The sequence below is a fragment of the Coloeus monedula genome (genome assembly GCF_965178545.1).
Source record: "Coloeus monedula genome assembly, chromosome: 1".
In the NCBI taxonomy this organism is placed as follows: Eukaryota; Metazoa; Chordata; class Aves; order Passeriformes; family Corvidae; genus Coloeus; species Coloeus monedula.
Genome location: NC_138781.1, coordinates 158,902,686 through 158,922,717, shown reverse-complemented (window position 1 = coordinate 158,922,717; position 20,032 = coordinate 158,902,686). Strand labels below are relative to the sequence as shown.

At 47.1% G+C, this 20,032-nt stretch overlaps 1 protein-coding gene across 2 annotated transcripts in view; it reads left to right on the top strand.

The window, feature by feature from the left end:
- Window positions 1–20,032, top strand: part of ZC3H3 (zinc finger CCCH-type containing 3) — a 131,085-nt gene that overhangs the window by 47,432 nt on the left and 63,621 nt on the right. For both annotated transcript variants that reach the window (XM_082280632.1, XM_082280633.1), the window contains exon 4: window positions 3,891–4,041. In XM_082280632.1, the coding sequence (XP_082136758.1) occupies window positions 3,891–4,041 (151 nt within the window). The remainder of the gene's footprint in view (window positions 1–3,890; window positions 4,042–20,032) is intronic.

Below are 20,032 nucleotides of genomic sequence, written 5' to 3'. Positions count from 1 at the left end.
GCAATAATCTCTTGGATTTGGGAATGTGCCCTCCTGAAATTCCCCTTGCTTATTTAACTTCCTTCTTCCCAGCAGTAGCTGGACAGGATTTACTCCACCAATATCGTGGTTTCCCTAATCCATCCTGAGCAGCAGCATCTTCCTCTTGCCTCGTGGATTTAGAGTCACAGAATCATGGATAATCATTCAGGTTGGAAAAGAGCTCTAAGATCATCAAGTCCAAATGTTATCGAGCACCAAGGCCACCACTAAACTCTGTCCCCAAGTGCCACATCAACACGATTTTTAGGGACATCTTTCACTAGACCAGGTTGCTCCAAGCCCCATCCAAACTGTGGGTGGGGCACCCACAACTTCTCTGGGCAACCTGTGCCAGAGCCTCACCACCCTCCCAGAGAAGAATTCCTTCCCAATATCCCATCTATCCCTGCCCTCTGGCAGCGGGAAGCCATTCCTCCGTGTCCTGTCACTCCAGGACCTTGTCCAAAGTAATTTCCTGTATTTCTTTTAAGCCTCCTTTAAAAGAAGGTTTCTCCAGACCCTTCCCCAGGTAAAATACTCCAGGAGCACACTCTTCTTACGCCCTCCCTGCTTCAACTTCCCCAGGGGGCCAATTCCTGGTGCTTCTCTCAGGAAAATAAGAACTAAGGACCCTTGCATCCAACCCCTTTCCTAAGGGATGTCTGTGCTGGTGGCTCCTGGATCCCACCTGCTTGGAGCACCCTGGGGAGAGGTTTTGGCAACAAATTCCCCATCTCAAGGTCAGCATTGGACAAGAGGAAAGAGCCTTAGGTTGCACCAGGAGAAGTTCTGATTGGGTATTTGGAAGAATTTCTCCACTGAAGGGGTGCTTGGGGTGCCCAGGGAAGCGGTGGAATCATCATCCCTGGAGGGATTTAAAAGCCACGTAGATGTGGCACTTGGGAACGTGCTTTAGTGGTGGCCTTGGCAGCACTGGGTTGATGACCTTAGAGGTCTTTTCCAACCTTAACAATGCTACATTTTGTGTTTACACCAGGATTTTTTCCCTGGGAACGGGAGGCATGAGCGGCGCTCGCGGGATTCGCGGCTCCGCAGAAAGCCCCGAGCTCAGCAGCGCACGGCCCTGGCTGATAAATGATGCTCATATCCCATTCGAATATGATGCAAGCAATTTTTTTGTAGTTTGTCTTCCATGGCGGTAGTAAAGTTTTTAATTAGGAAAGCTAATGAGATCGATTAGTCATTAGAAGTGACCTCTGGATCGCGGCAAGGAGTGGGGATGTGTGCGCCGGGCTGATAACGGGGGACGCTGGGGTATTGTTTGTAATAAAAGCGTGAAGTGTTTGATTTGAGTGAAATGTGCCACGGGGAATACATCACGCGGAGAGGAAAAAATTACAACCCTGGGAGCCTGTAATGAAGGGAATTAAACCAACATCCTGTCTAAATAACATGATTATCTACACAAAACCCCTCAGCTAGCAAGTAATAATAGAAAACGGAGCTCTTCGGAGAGGCTCTTTGAGGAGGTGGTTAATGCCGGAGTCGCGCATCAGGCACTTTCCAAGGAGCAGTTTCGGAATGAATACACCATCCAATTACCTCTGGGAATAGAGTTTACCAGGTGCCAGCGTGTTTTGGGGAAGGAGGAGGAGGAGGGGGATGCCTGCAATAATTTGGGACTTCTCTTTCTTGTCAGGCAGGAGTTTGATGCAGTTCTGGGTTGATTGGTGGCAGCTCGAGCTTGTGTGGGGGCAAAAAAAAGTTAATTATGTATTCAGTGAATTCCCAGTTTAGTAATTCCGTGAGGTCGGAGTGGAGGAGGGAAAGGGGCAACTTGTGCTGTTGCTGTTTGGGGAGGATGTGAGATTGTGGCTCTCATCCCTTTCCCAGTGGGAAGGAAGTCCTTTGGGTACGTGGTTGGTGCTGTATCCATGAGAAGCTGGGTGTGTCCACATGTTCTGGGTGACAAAAGTGACAGAAGGCAGGGTTAGATGGGATATTGGGAAGAAATTCTTCCCTGGGAGGGCGGGGAGGCCCTGGCACAGGTTGCCCAGAGAAGCTGTGGCTGCCCCTGGATCCCTGGAAGTGTCCAAGGCCAGGTTGGATGGGGCTTGGAGCAACCTGGGATAGGGGAAGGTGTCCCTGCCTGTGGCAGGGGATGGAACTGGATGGTCTTCAAAGTCCCTTCCAACCCAAACCAATCCATGATTTCATGATTTCAGGACAGTCCCACCATCACCGTAGCTGGGATTTCATCGTGTGTATGGTGTTGGCACCTCTGTCCTTTTATTGTTCCCATTTTCCTGTCCTAAATACAGTTCCCTGAAGGAAAAGGCTCCAAGTTTGCCAGTACTTGGGAGCAATTTTAATTGTAATTAGAGCTTCAACTTCGCAAAGGCTTTAAAAGCCCACGCAGGGGTTTGGTCACTGCTCTGAAGAGTTTGATCTGCTACAAAAAAATCCCAGGACAGGGAAAGAGCAATAAAATCCTGTTTGCTTTCCGTGTTCTTTCCTCACTCCCTTCTTGCCTCCCCTCTAAAGTGACCTCTAAAGTTCCTCACCTCTAAAGTGGCTGCAATTTCTCCAGTCATTGAATCGTCAAATGGTTTCTACTGGAAGAGAATTTGGAAGATCCTTTAGTTCCATGATTTATCCCATGGGTTCAGATGGCAGAACATTGTGAGCATCATCTTTAATATGAAAAATTCCAGTGATTTTTCTGTCGTGGCAGAGCTTGGTTTTCCCCTTTTCCCATCACCAGGAGTTGTAACTTTTTTGCTGAGCTGGGGAATGGAAATCTGTGTTGCCTGATCCCTCCCAAAGCCAAAACAAGTCATCAACTTGTTGGGAATGCTCAAGAAGGAAAATATTCCCTGTATGAAACTGTGAAGCTGTGGATTGATGTTGCCACTGTTGCAGGGAAATGGGGGAGCTGCTCCCTCCCTTCTAGAGAATGGTATCAGCTCTAAAATGTATTTCTCTATTTTTCCTAGTTTACCTGGGAATCCACCTTATTCTCCCTCCTCTCACAGAGACAAACATGGGGATGGGTCTAACGTTTTCAGCGGAAATAACGATCCCGCTTTTCCCCTCCCAACCTCTCCATAATTTTAATGAGAGGATCTCCAAGAAAAACAGCCGGCCCTTTAAATCAGTTATAAAACCCAGAGACCGAGGCTCAGCATGGAGTGTCAGCTTTAATTATCTGGGCAGTTACAGCTGTATGTTATAAAAGTCGGGCAATTAGGTGCATTCCTGAAAGCTTTGGGGGAAAAAAAAAAAAAAGGGCTCATGAAGGAAAACCACAGTCAAACGTAGAACTGTTAATTGCACGAAACATTCCGCGGAATAACCCGGGATGTAGATCATCCTGAAACACAGAGAATCCGGGAATGGGTACAGATGGAAGGGAGCTTAAAGCTCATCCAGTTCCTTGCCCTGGGCAGGGACACCTTCCATTATCCCAGGTTGCTCCAAACCACGTCCAGCCTAGACTTCAGCACTTCCAGGGGTGAAAAATATGATGGAAAGGCCAAGGATTAAAGGCATACGTTTATTTCCGGTGTGGATGCTGGCATCAAGGTGCTGTTGGTGAATCCATGATTCCCCCGGTAGAGTTTTGCTGATGGGCTGGTGAGGCCAAACACTCCCAACCCCACCAGGACCTTCCTGTTACCATCAGCCATGGTGGTCCCATTCCTGAAACTTCACCCCTTTTTTCGGGTGCTAAAAAGTTGGATGTAGGACTTAAGTTGGATGTGGGACCAATGACTGTTGAACTTGATGATCTTAAAGGTCTTTTCCAACCTTAAAAATTCCACGATTCAGTGAGAATGTCGGTGAGATCCCTCCTGTCCCATCCACACCTGAATTTCAAGCCTGTTTTTCCATGTTTTTTCTCCTAGGATCCAACTTCCACTTTGTAAGGAGCCCCCCAGCCAACAAGGTGATAAAGACACGTTATAGGATCGTGAAGAAGAATGTGGTGTCTCCAGCCTTATCATCCTTCACCAGCCCCATTCCCACCTGGAAGACCAGGCGCCCCATGACATCCAGGTAATTCTTCCATCCCTGGAACACAGCTGGTTGGGATGTGGGAGCCATGGGACCTCCCACATTGGCTCCGTGTTTTTCCGTTGCGTCTTTGCCGTTTAATTTCTGTATTTGTTTGGTCTACGCAGAGTTTATTGACTTAAAGTGTAAAATCATATTAGGAATTGTGTTATCCTGAGCTGGTGCCAACAGCTCATGCCTGTGGCTTCCTATTTATTCCCTCTTGGAATTAATTGTTTCCATGGAGCAGTTAACTAAGCTGAAAAGAGGATGAATGCACATGTGGATGTTGGTGATGAAGGAGAGCGTGTTGGATGCTCCAAACCTACACCAGGATGTAGGTGCTGTGCCAAACTGGCTTATTCCCAATTATCTGGATGGGTGGAACATCAGGAAATACTTTGTCACTGCCTAGAGAAGGGAGACACCGAAGGTGCCATAACCTTGAGTTGGAATATTCCTAAATCCGTAGAGGTAGAGATGTTTCCAGGGAGCATCTCAGAGGCCAAGACAAGACCTGGAGCTTGCGTAAAAGCAGGAAGGTCGTTAAAATAATTGATTCTTTAAAACAAGGTGCAATTAGAAGTGATGGGTTTGGTGAAAATACAGATTTTGGCTATTTTTAGGTCAGGAATAACTTGTCCTCCCCCTGAAATGCCAGGAATCACAGGCAATGTTTTGGGAAAAGAGAGCCTGCTCTGCTCTTCTCCAGCTTTGTTCTCCTTGCTCTGGGTGATTTCCTCCAAAAGCTGTTCCCCAGAAGTGCCCTGAGGATTGGTGGCTTTTATGGTAGACCTATGGAGGGACAAAAATTGTGGTGATTGTTTTTGAAGCCTGACTTGGCCTGATTTTTCCCTTTAATAGTGAATTTTGGGATTCACAAATCCATATCTGAAGGGATGGTTAGTTTTGGAAGAGGTCAGGGTGATGAAGCGAAGTATGGGATAAACAGATTGGAAAAAAAGGTTGGGTCATTTATTTTGTCTGTTTTCCAAGCTCTTGGTTGAGAAACTCCACATCTCCTGTACTCTGCTGGCCTCAAAGTGCTTCTTCTAGTATGGAAACTGGGATCCTTTCGGACTTATGGTCAACCTTACCTTCAACACCTCCTCCTTTGTCTTCACATTCTACTTTTCCCTTTGAGATTTTCCTGCCTGGGCATCATCCCTGAGATCCACACGTCTCCCTTTGTTCTGGGTTGTCTCCTCCGATTACTGCTTGACTTGGAGGTGCCACTTCCATTTGCACATCCTTGGGACCAAATTCTTGCATTTCCCTTTCCAGAAACAAACCACGTAATTTTTTGCCTGCTCCATCATCCTGCAATTTCATGGAATCAGAGGATGGTTGGGTTGTAAGGAACCTTTAAGATCCATGAGTTCCAACCCCCTGCTATGGGCAGGGACACCTTCCACTATTCCAGGTTGCTCCAGCCTGGCCTTGAACACTTACAGGGATGGGGCAGCCACAGCTTCTCTGGGAAACCTGTGCCAGGGCCTCAGCACCCTGCCCATGGCAGGAGGTTGAAACAAGGTGGTCTTGTTTCAACCCTCCCAAATCAAAACATTCCATGATTCTGTGACTTTCAGCCTTAATTAATAGAAAACAGCTTATCCTCCCAACTGTTGGGCTCAGCTTCTTCCTTCACACCTTGTTACTCCAGATCTGGATAGTTGATGGATGGAGGATCCATGGTGAGAATCAAGGAGGGGAGAAGCTTTAGGCATGGAATTCAGAGCAGGAACCTCTGGGATCTGGGTGGTGGCTCTAGCTCAACCCAGCGGTGATTTTCCAAGGAACGACCTCGTTCCGCTGCAATTGGCCGAGAGTTCCCACTTGTAGGATCATTTTCTCTGTATTAATCTCCGACGTCATTAAATTGGTGTAGTTTAGATCTTACAGCTGCTTCAGACAAATCTTGATAAAATGCCATCAGCAAATTAAAACAATTATGTTTTAAAGAAGCCATAAATCTCCGTCTCCCAATTACCTTCATTGGGGGTGATCAATCATCTGGCCTGTCTGGAGGAAGCACATGGCAAATGCTTCTCCTGGAGTTTTTACAGGAGTTTTTGCTCCATCATTCCTATCATCATCTTGGATCTGTCACAAGCAACATGCCAAGAGCTGCTTTTTTCCTGATTTCCTTTGCTCTTCCCAAAACAAGGAGCAGCTCTCCCCTTTAGTCACCTCAGTTTTATTTTGCATACTGGGTAGTCAATTATTTGTAATATTTATATAATATTTTTCATTTTAATAATTATAATATTTCTATAATTATTTGATATTTTTAATATCATCTTCCCCTTAAGCCAGCAGTGGGATGTCAACTGGTGGTGCTGCCCTCCAGTGCTACTCCCAAACTGGTTCCCACCTGGCACTAAGGAGCAATTTCTTCCATGAATTCCAGGTTTTTGGATATCTGGAAGTGATGTGCCAGGGTTTTACTTCGTTGGGACATCCAGGATGTTGCCCTTTCTGCCAATAAACCCCCAAATAACCAGACTAAGATGAAGACAGATGTGGCTTTGGGAAATGAGTGACAGGGAGAGTTGCTGGAGGTACCTGATGCCAATCCCTCGGGAATGAATTCCGTCCTCCCTTTCTTGCTGGGTTGCATTAAACTCAGCCCTGCTGCTGACTTTTCTTCAAGGCAATAGGTGGGAGTATATTTTAAATTAATTTTACTCCACTTTTTGTAATATTTTTGTTTTAAATAGATTTATAAGCAGCTCGGGGCCTATTTCTCCAAATTTATGAAGATAATTTTCACTCTCTTGATAAGGTGAAATTTACACCTGCTATTTCCATATTAATTCACATTGCTAAGTGGATCTCATTTTCTTCCGTTCTTCTATCTGGTGAGTGTGGCCTTTCCTAATGCAATTTCCCCCTCACTAAATCACTGTGATCGGGAGTCATGATCGAGTTAAATTAACTTAAATTAATTTACTTAATAAGAGCTCCAGATCATTGTGAATGAGGTTAAGATTTATTGATTCTCCTTTTCACTCCTCCCCCTTATCTCCCGCGGCTTTGCCGGGAGCGCAGCTCACAAGGGCTGTGATTTGCTGGCCTGAAATTTCGGTTGCTCCTGGTGACATTGAGGTTGATCATCCCTTAAAAATCCTGGAGGGAGATGTCCTCTCTCCTCACAGCCTCTCTCTGCTGGAAAAGGGATGAGGGATTTGCCATGGAAGAGTTGGGATGGGTGAAGCGTCACGCTGAGAGATGGCAGCGATGCTGCTCCTGCTTCCAGCCCCTTTCCATGGGTCATGTGGATGTGTCCATCAAAGAAATGGGATGTCCACGTCTCACAGACCTTGCACAGAGGCAGCAGAAGCCTTCTGGGGATGGCGATCAGAGGGATGGAGCACCTTTCCTACAAGGAAAGGCTGAAAGAATTGGGATTGTTCAGCCTGGAGAAGAGAAGCTTCAGGGTGACCTCACTGCAACCTTGCAGTGCCTGAAGGGGCTGACAGGAAAGATGGAGAGGGAATTTTTGCAAGGAGGAGTGACGGGACAAGGGGGAATGGCTTCCCACTGAAAATGAGTAGCATCAGATTGGCTATCAGGAAGAAGTTCTTCCCTGTGAGAGTGGTGAGGCCCTTGCACGGGTTTCCCAGAAAAGCTGGGTCCCCAGGGAAGTGGTCATGGTCCCAAAGCTTCCAGATCTCAAGGAGCATTTGGTCAACACTCTCAGGCACAGTGTGAGATTTTTGAGGTGTCCTGTGCAGGACCAGGAGTTGGACTAGATGATCCTTGTGTATCCTTTCCAACTCCGAATATTCTAGGTGTCTCTAAACTCCTTCAGAAGACTCTAGTTCTCCCTCTGGAGAGCCAGAACAGCTTCTAAGACACGTTTTTGGGAGCAGAGGGACCTTTGAGTTGAGTTTATAGACCCCCAGTGGGGGAATGAAACACTTGACCCACTTTGAAGAGTTTTCTTCTCAAATCCTGCTGCAAGTGTGGAAAACAAAAGTCACCTGTCTGCAAATAATGAGTTGTGTCTGGCACTGCTGGGGAAACTCTGATATTTCTTCCTGAAAACTTTGTGGCGCCTCTTGAGGGACAATCCTACCCCTCCAGCACTATAAATAAGTAAAGAACAAGATGATCCAACATTTGTCAGAGAAATGCCTGCTCAGGAGAAAGGAATTCGTCAGCGGAGGATTTGCTTGTGTGATTTAGTTTTGTTTTCTATTTTCCTTTTATTTTCTTCTCTTTTGTTCCGTTCCGTGGCCTGGAGCACGTTGAATGGATTAAGATGGAAACAGTTGTCACCATCCCCGGGGGTATTCAAGAAATGACTGGATGTGGCACTCAGCGCTCTGGGCTGGTTAAGGTGGTGATTGGTCAAAGTTTGGACTTGATGGTCTTTTCCAGCCGAAATGATTCTGTGATATGGTGATTACAAGGATTTTTTTTCCCAGGTTCCAAAGTCTGAAGCCTTTAGGGATTAGAGCTGGAAGATAAAGTGGGCGATGCACGTTTTGAAATGGGGCTCAGCCACTGTGATGGGTGTGAAGGCCCCTTCCCTGGGAAAGGGGAGATACGGCTGGGCATCCAAGAGGAGGAGGAACCACCATCCCTTCCAGTCACCCTCTGCAGGAGGTTGGGATGTTGTGTTCCAGGTCACTTGGACACACCGACCTCCTTGTCCCATCCCTTCCTTTCCGTCACAGTGCGTGGGTTTGGGTTTCCCATTTGTTTTTGCTCCCTTAGCGACACTTTTTAGGTACCAGCTGCCGACTGCTGACCCAGCTCATGACCCAGTTCAGAGAATCATGGAATGGTTTGGGTTAGAAGGGACTTTGGAACAGCATCTGGTTCCAACTCCCCTGCCATGGGCAGGGATGCTACCCACTAGACCAGCCTGTTCCAAGCCCTATCCAGCCTGGCCTTGAACATTTTCATGGGATGGGACCATCCATTTCATGCAGGCCCTGTCATCCATTCCCAGGGAAGCCTTCCCGATTTCCCTCCCCATTTTTCTGGCATTCCTTGAGTGTTGTTACAAGTTTCCCTGCAGGAGTGATTTCACTGCCTTGAGACAACGGCATCGTGTGGTGGGGAAGGGCACTTGGCTTCCCTTCTGTGGTAGATTATTTCCCATGTTATTCCGGAGTGAGTGGAGCCACAGGTTCTGGTCCTGGTGTGCTGTCAGCGTGTAATTAACCTTTTCTCCCTAAATCCTTGGGGAAGGGAGACATGGTGGAATGGGAATCTTGGGTTATGAGATAGAGTTGCATGTTGCCCACTGGATGCATTCCAGTTCCTGTATCTCATTCCCACAAAATGGTGTGGTTGACTTGGCATGGATGAAATGAACATGAAAACTCAGTATGTTCACTCTCTTTTGGGGAGGACAACGTATCCTTGGGAATTCCGAGGAAGCTTTCTCATCCTTTCCATCTTCCTCATGTTGTGTTGGAGGCTGGGGCAATCAGGGTCTGCACCAAGTCATCCACCATAATCCCATTGATGGACAGTAATGGGTTAAACCAGGCTAATTCCATCACTTCTGAGCTTTTCGGTTGCACTCTAAGGGTCCCTAAGAAGTCCATCCATTTGGGAAATGGGATGGGGTCACGCAACAACTGTTACACCTCTGGGAGCTGTTGGGAGGCGCTTGGGATATGTTGGTTGCTTGTTGTGCAACCCAGTGTTGGCTTGGGGTGGTGGTGAGACCCTGGCACAGGCTACCCAGACGAGTTGTAGCTGCCCCATCCCTGGAAGTATTCCAGGCCAGGTTGGACAGGGCTTGGAGCAACCTGGGACAGTGGAAAGCATCCCTGCCCATGGTTGGAACTCTATGGTTTTTAATGCCCCTCCCAACCCAAACCATTCTGGGTTTCTTTGTTCACGATCCTGGAAGGTCAGTGGTTGGAGCTGAGAACTGAGAGCGGAGTTTGGGACCATAATTCATGGTGGATGGAGCAAATCCATATTTCTCTGGTTCTGGGGTGTCATCTCAAAAGTTGCAGAGAAAACAGGGAAAACTGTTAACGTCGGCTTCCACGGCGGAAAATTGCCGAGCGCTCCGACGGGAGAGGCTTTAATCGACGTTCCCATATATTGTGAGCAGACAGGGATGGGGATTTTAAAGATCTCAGCAAATGCTGTCTTCTCTCCTTGATCCATTTATTTTTTCCACCAGTCCGTACCTCATGGGGTCCAAGAGGTGGGATCCCAACGTCCCACAGGCCAATTTGGAGCACAAACTGGACTGGTGGTGTGGGCCAGATGCTTTTAAGTAGTGTGAGTGGTTGAATCCCAATTTTGGGGGGTTTCAAGCACAGCTTTTTATGTTGTTTATTTAATTGGGATGCTGCTCTGTTGGGACTTCACCTCCCGGTGCCGATTGCTCCGGGATCTCCCTGCACTGGGACGAAGGAATCGTGAGCAGAGGGCAGAGGTTGGGACACCGGGAGTTAATTTCCTTTTATCAAGATGATAAAATCCCCCCTCCGCCTTCCCGGCTTTTGCCGCGTTAATCTGCGAACGGAGTCGGAATGTGACGAATGGCCTTAAAGTTGCTGTCAATTTTTTTCTTCCCAAATTCATTTGACATGAAAGTGAGAAGTAAACAGAAAGCCTGTGGTTAAGCAGATAACTTAGAAAGCCTTTTCCATCACATTTAAAAACGGCCGTGTCATGGATTCTGCGAATTGGCGGCTCCTATTTTGTTTGATTTTATTTTGTCTGTGTGGTAAATTTTCTTTTAATAATCCCGACGTGGTTTGACGAGGTTTTAGGCCTCGGATTTTTTTTGAAGGGATGTTAAACCATTCTCCAAAATGACATCTCATTAAAGTGAAATTCATCTGCTGGGATTGGAGCCGTTACAGGCGGGAGGGAACAGTGACTCCCATTTGGAAATCCATATTTTTTGTTTCTATAGGAAGTACTTTTAATCCCTTTAATGAGGCTGGGATGAGATGCACAACCCGGATTGTTTTGGAGCAGCCCTGACATCTGGCCCAGCATAATCCAGTTTCTGTTCCGGACTGGTTTAGAGGCTTTAAAAAACAATGGCACCTCTTTGGGGCAAAGCTTGGGATTAATCCTCCCTGCTCCTGGTGCTCCCCCCTTCCCGAGAGACGGACACTGAGGAAAACTCACTCCTCTCTTCCGTCTTCCTTTGCTTTTTATTTCTTATCTCTGTTTCTTCTTCCCCATTTTTTCCTTCCTCTTTTTCCTCTTTCCCTTTTTCTTGTTATTTTCTTTTTCTTCTTCCTTTCTCTCTTTTCCTTTTTTTGTTTCCCCCTTTTTAATTTGTTTTGCCTTTGCTATCTTTTCTTTTCCTTTTTTCTAGATTTTCCCCCTTTTACTTTATATCTTTTTTCTTTTTCCTTTTTTTTCTTCTTCCATTTTCACCTTCTTGCCTTTTTTCTCTTTTCCTTTTTCCCCCTTTCCTTTTCTCCTTTTTCCTTTTTTCCCTTTTTTCTCCTTTTATCTCCTACCCTCCTTTCCCTTTCTTTTCTTTTCCTTTGCTTTTTCTTTTTCTCTTTTGCTTTTTTCCTTTTTTCTTTTTCCCATTTCCTCTTACCGTTTTTCTTTTGCTCCCTTCCATCCTTTTTTGCCTTTTTCCCTTTTACACTTTTTTATTTTCTTTTTTCCTTTTCCTTTTTTTTTCCTTTCTTCCTTTTTATTTTTCATGATTCTTTTCCCTTCTCCTGTTTTTCTATTTCCTTTTTTCCTTTATTTCCCTTTTTTAACTTTTTCTTTTTCCTTTTTTGTCTTTTCTCATTTTATCTCCTTTCCTCCTTTCCCTTTTTTCCCTTTTCCTCTTGTTTTCCTTTTCCTTTTTCCCTTTTTTCCCTTTTTTCCTTTTTCCCTTTTTCTTCTTCCTCTTCCTTTTTTTTCTTCGCCCCCATTTTTTCCCTTTTCCCCTTTCCTCCTTTTTGCCTTTCTCATTTTCTTTTTCCCATTTTCCCCTTTTTTCATTTTCCCCTTTTCCTTTTTTTGTTTTTCCTTTTTCCCCTATTTTCTTTCCCCCTTAAAATCGTCTTTCATATTTTTCCTTTATTTCTCTTTTCTCCCCTTTTCTTTTTTCCTTCTTATTCCACTTCTCTTTTTTTTTTTCATTTTTTCTCCCCTTTTTCTTCCCCCAAACATCTCTCCCAGCCGGTTGCTTTCCCACCCGGCAAACTCAGCAGCAGATCCAAGTTGTGCAGCTTCCAGTGGGATTCAGGGACTCCACCACTCCCACTCCCTGCCCTGACTGCCCCATCCTCCCAGTCTCTCCAGTCCCATCCAGTTCCTGGGCAACCTTATGCTGCGGGGTTGTATTTTTCCTGCTTTTCCATGAATTCCAGGCTGCTGGCGCTGGGGGGAAGTGCTCCTGTTCCCTCCTCGCAGGGTCAGCCCCAGTAATCGAGCTCCACTTCGGAGGAAGTAATGAAACTAAAATAAAAGTGGGACTCAGGGGTTAATGACCAGCTCTAAATGCACATGAACATCCTTAGGAATAATGGGATTTTCCTTTTTTAATTTTGGTTAATGGAGTCGTCGTGTTTTGAATGGATTCCATTAAAAAGAAAACTGCCACATCCGATCCCGGGGACAGGGAGGGGTTATTTACTCGGCAGGGTGTTGTGTGGATCTTGGATCAGCTCTTCCCCTGGAGCCTGGAGCATCCTTGTTGGGGAGCCCAGCATTCCGTAAACCTGGAACTTTTCTTCCTGGGAGATCTGGCAGCTTCATCCCGTGCTGGAGCTGTGTTGGATTTGATGATCTGAAAGGGCTTTTACCATGTAATCCCTTGAGAGCCCCCCAGCCTGGCAGTGGCTTTCTGCCTCATGAGGTGTTGGATTTTCTGCACCCTTTGGCATGAGATTACAAAATCCCAGGATCATTTAGGTTGGAAAAGACCTCCAAGATCATTGAGTCCAACCTGTGACCGATCCCCACCTTGTCACCCAGATCAGAGCACTGAGTGCCACGTCCAGCTGTTCCTTGAACACCTCTGGGGATGGTGATTCCACCACCTCCCTGGGCAGTCCATTTCAATTTTACTCTTTTTTTGTGAAAAAATTCCTCCTAAGATGCTCAAGTTGGATGGAAATGATCTGGAAGCCATCCAGTCCATAATTTGGAAAACATAATTGGAATTGTCTTCCTTCTGTCTCATTTCCCATCACTCCAAACCGAGTTGTGATGGTGCAAAACCACCGTAGGAGAGCTCAGTGCCACTCTTCCCGACCGGAATCATCGGCATCCTCAGCGGGATTTTCATCTGGGTCAGGACAGCATTTCAAAATTACTCTCCTGATTGAGACATCTCGAGTTATTGGGCTTCACAGACCAGTCTTGGAGGCTCAACTCAACCCCAAGTAGATAAAACCATTCCTGAGGATGTTCAGCAGCTCCTGGTGGACTTTGGATTGTCAAGGGCCAGGCAAGAGCAAAGCAAAGGATGTGGTTTTGTTGGAATGTGTTTGATTTGCAGTGTGGATTTAGGGTCCTCAGCACCAGGTTGGCTCTAGAGATCTACTCTGAAGGGTCCCCACTACTTTTGGGATACTGTGGGTCAGGGACGAGGAGATTCTGGAACCCTGATGGAGTTTGCAACCAAAGGATCCTATGGAAAAAGATAAACTGAGATGATAAATGAGATAAAAAAAGGAGACTCTGCATTCCAGGAAGTATTTGTTTGGAGAGGTGCAGGGGAGTCCCAAGAGGTTTGGGGTGAGGAACCATCTCCCAGTTCCACTGGGGTGCTACACAGGCATTCCCAGTCCCCAGGGCTGGACAAACCAAGGGGAAGATCCCGTAGGGACTAAAACCAGCATGGAGGGCATCGCTTCTGTTGTGTCACAGAGCAGAGGTGCTCGTGGTGGTGCCACTTCTCAGCGAGCTCCTGGGCAACACCTTCCTGACTTGCTGCTGCCACCATTCCATTCCCATTCCATTGGAATTCCCATGGAATTTTGAGTTAATATGTTTTCCTTAGTGTTTCAAATAGGCTGAGAGCACATGCACAGGTGGCTCGAGGAGGATTTGCTCAGGAGTGGTTTTCATCAGCCAGGATTTCTTTCCCTCCTCTTTTGTGAGGCCTTTCCATGCTTTCCAAGTCCAGCAGCTGTCAGAGAAAAGAGGAACATCCTTAGTGAGGAAGTTTAGAGGGATTAAAAGTTGGGATTTCATGGCTATGGATCAGCGATTTTAGGTCGGGGATAGATTGTCTGGTGCAGGAACTCAGGTGAGAGGGGGAAAATGTGGGCTCAGGTAATCCAAGAGATCTTCTCCAGTGATGGGTGCCATCTCCAGGTGTTGGGACACCCAACTGGAGATGGTCATTCCCATGCCAAGGTGGAAAAAGTAAAAAATTCTCTGAGTGCTCTGGAGCCAGGCTGGAAGAGCTGGGAGTGCCCAGCCTGGACAAGAGAAGGCTCCAGGGAGAACACAGAGCCCCTTCCAGTGTCTAAAGGGGCTCCAGGAGAGCTGGAGAGGGACTTGGGACAAGGGATGGAGGGACAGGACCCAGGGAATGGTTTCCCACTGCCAGCGGGCAGGGTTAGAAGGAATTCTTCCCTGGGAGGGTGGGGAGGCCCTGGCACAGATTGCCCAGAGAAGCTGTGGCTGCCCCATCCCTGGAAGTGTCCAAGGCCAGGTTGGGTGGGGCTTGGAACAATCTGGGGTAGTGGAAGATGTCCCTGCCCATGGCAGGGGTTTGAAACTGGATGGTCTTTAAGGTCCCTTCCCACCCAAACCATTCCATGATTCCATTACAAAATGTTAATTATGGCTGTGATGCTGTTTTTTATGGATTAGCGTGCAGGGTCCAGACCCAGATGGGCTCCAAGCAACCAGGGCTGATGCCATGGGAAGGAAGCAGAGGATTGATCCTTCTTCATCCAGTCTTGGGATACATCTTGTTCAAAGTCCCCCAGGACCGAGCGTGGTCCTGTTGAGATTTGGAGCTGGTCTTTAAAGCCCTTTAACCCTCTTGGTGCTGCTCACTCTGTCCCAGGGCATCCATTTATTCCTGCCCAGGTGCTCCAGGATAACATCTGTCATGGGACCATGAAGTTCCAAGTTGAACTCTTCCTCTTCTCCATCCGAATTCCCCAAACACCAGCTGTAATTTTAAATAATACGAATTTGATGGGATATTATTCACCTTTTCTAACCTGGACTTCAACAGCAACAGAGTAGCTTGGCCAGGTGAAATCTCCCTGAGAATAAAGTTTTCCAAATTGGCCACATGCTGTATTTAAAACTCATTTTGAAGTGGTTTGGACCCTTTGGAAGTGGTTTTTCTAAGGCTAATTATCCCTCCTAAGAGCATCCCATTTGGAATATATTTTCCAGTGCTGGGTATTTACACGCTCCCTGTTTTTTCACCTGACAGTGACAGCTGTGGGAGAGAGGAATGTATTTAATTCCTAAATTTCTACTCTAATAAGAGATTAGTAATGGCAGAGCTGCTTTTTTTCCACCCTTTTCCCAGATGGTTTTCCCTACAAAGGGTCGTAACTTCTCCAACCTTTTAGCAGATCGAGCCCTGAAGTTTTCCTGTGCCAATTCCAGTGTGAAAGTTGGAATTAAAGAGAAAAAACAGCCAAAAAAAGGAGGAAAGGGGAAGCGGAGCATGGCTGAATGGCAGCTCCACAAGGCATAAATTCCCTGAATTACTTCTTATCCTTATAAAATTGGGATAAAATTGGGATAAATTCCTTCAAACCTCATTGTGAGCTGCTGCACTGAGCCGAGTCCAACTGGTGCCGGCATCTGGGCTGAGCTCGGGGCTGTGCCCGGGCAGGTCTCGGAGCTCGGGAATGAGCAATCTGGTTTTTGGGGGCAAAAAAGGTCACTTGGCAAGTGCTGGAGCATCGTTTTCCACTGATTAATTCTGTCCAGGTTAAGTAAACATTTAGGCTTCTTTCAGGCTGAAGGATGGATCCATCTGTTTCATCCTGGTGGGAGAAATCAGGGAGTGTCCTGAGCTGGAAGGATCATCAAATCCAACTCCTGGCTCTGCACAGGAACATCCCCAAAAAAGATACAAAATACTCTAAAAAAGATGGAGGAAACTCTTGGATTGGCAAATGCACAGGGATCCTAAATAAGATCTCCAAGAGCTTCACTGGGCAGCAGGATCTGTTTTCCAGGAGCTGGAAAGGGCTTCATGCAATGGAGGGAAGGAAAAGAAGGAAGGAAAGGAAGGAAGGAATTTGTACATCTCCCCCATGGGTCAAATTAACTCATTGGGCTGAGTTAATGAAATTTCCGCTTAAGTGTCTTTTGTACTCAACATAGAGAAAAATTCCTAAGTAATTATATATTCATATCCAAAATCTACATAATGTTTGGAAGATCTGCTGGAAGGGGGTTGGAATGAGATGATCTTTACGGTCCCTTCCAACCCAAATTGTTCTAGGATTATGTCATCAGCTTTCTCAGTCCCGGGGTGTTTATTTCCTTCTGCTGCCTTGGAAATAATTGGAATTAGCTCGTTAATACCAACTAATATCCCTCCTACCAGGTCTGGTCTCTCCCCAGCAGAGCACTGAGATTTCCTCTTTCTACACCCAAATTCTCTGTCTGACAGAGCTTCCTTTGGGATGAAGCCATTGTGTTCCCTCCAAACCTTGGTTTTATTCCATTAGGGAATGTGTGGATGATGCAGGACTATCCAGTCTCTCCTTGGCTCTTCCCGGGCTGGATCCTGGCACCTCTGTGTGGATTTCTGCACGAGGCCGGATTCGCCACTGCCCTTGGCACCGGCAAAGCCGACCATCTGCATCCGGCAGCTTCCCTGTTCCCGGTCCATCCATCCATCCATCCCCAGGTGCCAGTCAGGCTCCGCAGCATCTGCAGCTCCTGCTGCCCTCCGGGCTCGCCTGGAAGGAGGATTTGCAGGAGGATATGGGGAGGTCTGAGAGGTCACAGCTGTTAAAGCTGGGAAAGTGGGAAAAAAAGAGCAGAGGGATTCCCGAAGTTGGCACGGATCCCGCGGCCACCTGTCCGTGAGCAGGAACAGTTTTCCAAGCTGAAATAACATTTTGATTGCAAATAATTTCCTTTAATCCCCCCCCAATAAGTGGAGATTTAATAATTGCTTCTGGAATTGTTGGCAGTGAATCCAGATCTGTGTTCCTGCCGTCCTCTGGTGTGGAAAGGAGGATGTTAACGGAGGCAATGAGAGGTGAATCTCTGGGGAAACTCCAAAGCTATTCCAGTTCAGGATATTTTATATGGAAAAAGGTTTTATGGCTCAATAAGGAGGAGCAGGGAGTGTCGAAGGTGACGTCTGTGCTGCTTTGAATTCCTTCTTAAACACAAGGATAAAAGGGGGCAAAGGGGAAGCGTTATTTGTGTCTGGGAAGGAACTTTGTGGGAGTTGTGGGAGGCAGCGGGAATGTTTTCCTGTTCCCTCCCTCTGCAAAATTCCTGGTCTCTTCTGCATCTAAAATAACGCTGTTTCAACCCAAATCAGGGTGTGGAATCATGGAATCATTGTGGTTGGGTAAGCCCTCATTGAATCGAACCATTCCTCCAGCACGGCTAAGGTCACCACTAAGCCATGTCCCCAAGTGCCACATCCACATGGCTTTTAAATCCCTCCAGGAACGGTGATTCCACCCCTGCTCTGGGCAGCTGTGCCAGGGCTTGATAACCCTTTCCATGACAAAATTCATCCTCATGCCCACCCTGAACCTCTCCTGGCACAGCTTGAGGCCATTTCCTCTTGTCCTGTCCCTTGTTTCCTGAGAGCAGATCCCGAACCCCACCTGGCTCCACCCTCCTGTCAGGGAGTTGTGGAGAGCCCAAAGGTCCCCCCTGAATCTCCTTTTCCCCAGGCTGAGTCCCCCCAGCTCCCTCAGCCGCTCCTGGTGCTCCAGCCCCTTCGCCAGCTCCATTCCCTTCTCTGGACACACTCAGCTCCTCAATGTCTGTTTTTCTGAACTCCTGGGTTTTTAAGAATAAAAAGGTGATGAATAAGGAGGAGGAGGAAAGGACAACACATGAAGATGTGGGATTAGAATCATGGAATCATGGGATGGTTTGGGTTGGAAGGGACCTTAAAGACCATCCGGTTTCACCCCCTGCATGGGCAGGGACACCTTCCACTACCCCAGGTTGCTCCAAGCCCCGTCCAACCTGGCCTTGGACACTTGCAGGGATGGGAAGTCCACAACCTCTCTGGGCAGTCTGTTTCAATCCAGCAGGACTAACCAGATGTGCTGCCCCTGTTTGTAATCCTTGACATTAATTCTGTGTCATCCACGGGATTGTGGATGGACAGGGAATTAGGCAGGATGAATCTTACCCTGCACCTACTTTCCAGTCCCGGCACATCCCATTGGGCAACTCCTCATGGATCTGCATCATTCCTACCTATGCACAGGTGACACCAACCAACTTGCAAACGTGAGGGAGGGCAGCGACTGCACTGGCCGGACCCAGAGCTGTGGCAAAATCCTCCGGAGGCTGGGATCCATCTGGGAGGGCATCTTGGCAAATCCTCTGTGGGAAATGCAGTAGGAAGCGCTTCGTGGAGCATCCAAGAATGCTCTGCCTGCCCGGGGAGCGCAGCTTTGGGAGCCTTTTTGCCTGCGTTGGTGAAACTCTCGCCTCCTACTTTTCCCCCTTTTTTTTTCCCGTCGGCACTGCTGAAGTGAGGCTTCCTCGGGCAGGTTTTTTACAATTTGGATTTGATGAGAACAGTCGGTTACGACTCCCTGAGTGCTGTAAAAGTTGATGCGATGGTCGCTCCGCGCCTGTGCTCATTTTTATAATTTTTTATTTTATGAAACAGGACAGGGAGCTTAGTGACTTATTACTATTCATTTCGTTTCAATGCAGTAAATATTGATTCAGTGGGGGCTTTTCAATTTAAACCACTTGCCGATTATATAAAATATTACTGGCCTCTGGAATTATGCTTACGGATCCCTTTGGCTGCTCATTAACGAAGGAGCGCAATTTTTAGATCCCTTTGCTTTCATCATCCAAATAAATGGGCCAAGCTCCCTCTTCCCAGGGAAGGTGCTGTAGACTCAGCTCGCAGGGGCTTGACAGCCTCGATGGAGCTCTTAATTTGGAGCTGCTTTCAAAGGATTTTGTACGTCGGGATTTTTTTTCATTTTGAGACATTGAGGTCTGTTCCTCTGATTTTTCAGCTGTGGAACGACAGCTGCGATAAATGGAGCTCAGGTTCATCCTGCTCAAAGCAGCTTCTCCCACTGTTGGGTCCTTGGATGTTGCTTGAGCTCCAAGGATCTGTTTACACCTGTCATGAGGAGCAGGATAAAAAGTTTAGAAAGAGGGAGAGGGCATTGAAACCTGACAGGTGCAATTCCAGTGGTGGAAGGGTCTTGTTGGCTGTGGTCACTTGGGGTCATCTGTGATGGACGTTCCCATGGCAGAACTTCCCATGGAACCAGCTCAGACAACTCACAAAGTGTTGCTTCAACAACAAATGTGGGAGCCCCTCCATGTAGGGATGGGGTTAAATAAGCTTTGGGAAAATGCCTTTGATGCCACCAGAGCTCATGGTGGTGGGACTGTAGGCCTGGGATGTTGCCCATGCATAGATGAGCCCATTTCAGGAGCTTTCCCTTCCTATTGTTGTACCTTTCCATGCTCACAGTCTCCTGTTGAGCCCTTTGGAGTGTGAGCTCCTTGCTGTGCTCCTCCTGGCATCTCGTCACTAGAAGGACATGAGATCAGGATCATGAAAACCTCGAGCTCCTTCTCCAACCCGTTTGTCCTGAGGCCACGGAGAGCGGGGCATGGGTGGATGCAGGATATTCTAGTGAGATTTGAAAGAAATAAATCAGACCTAGAGGAGCATCCCCACAGTTGAGAATTATCACTGTTGGGGGTTAATTACTGGGGAAGAAACCACCTTCAAGTGGTTTCAGGTGCCGTCAGGATGAAAAGAGGGAAAAGTTGGGATTGACCTCAACTTCTCGACCATATTTAAATCCAAATGAGAACGCGCAATGGTCAGGAGGAGACTCAGAAATCATCTGGTTTA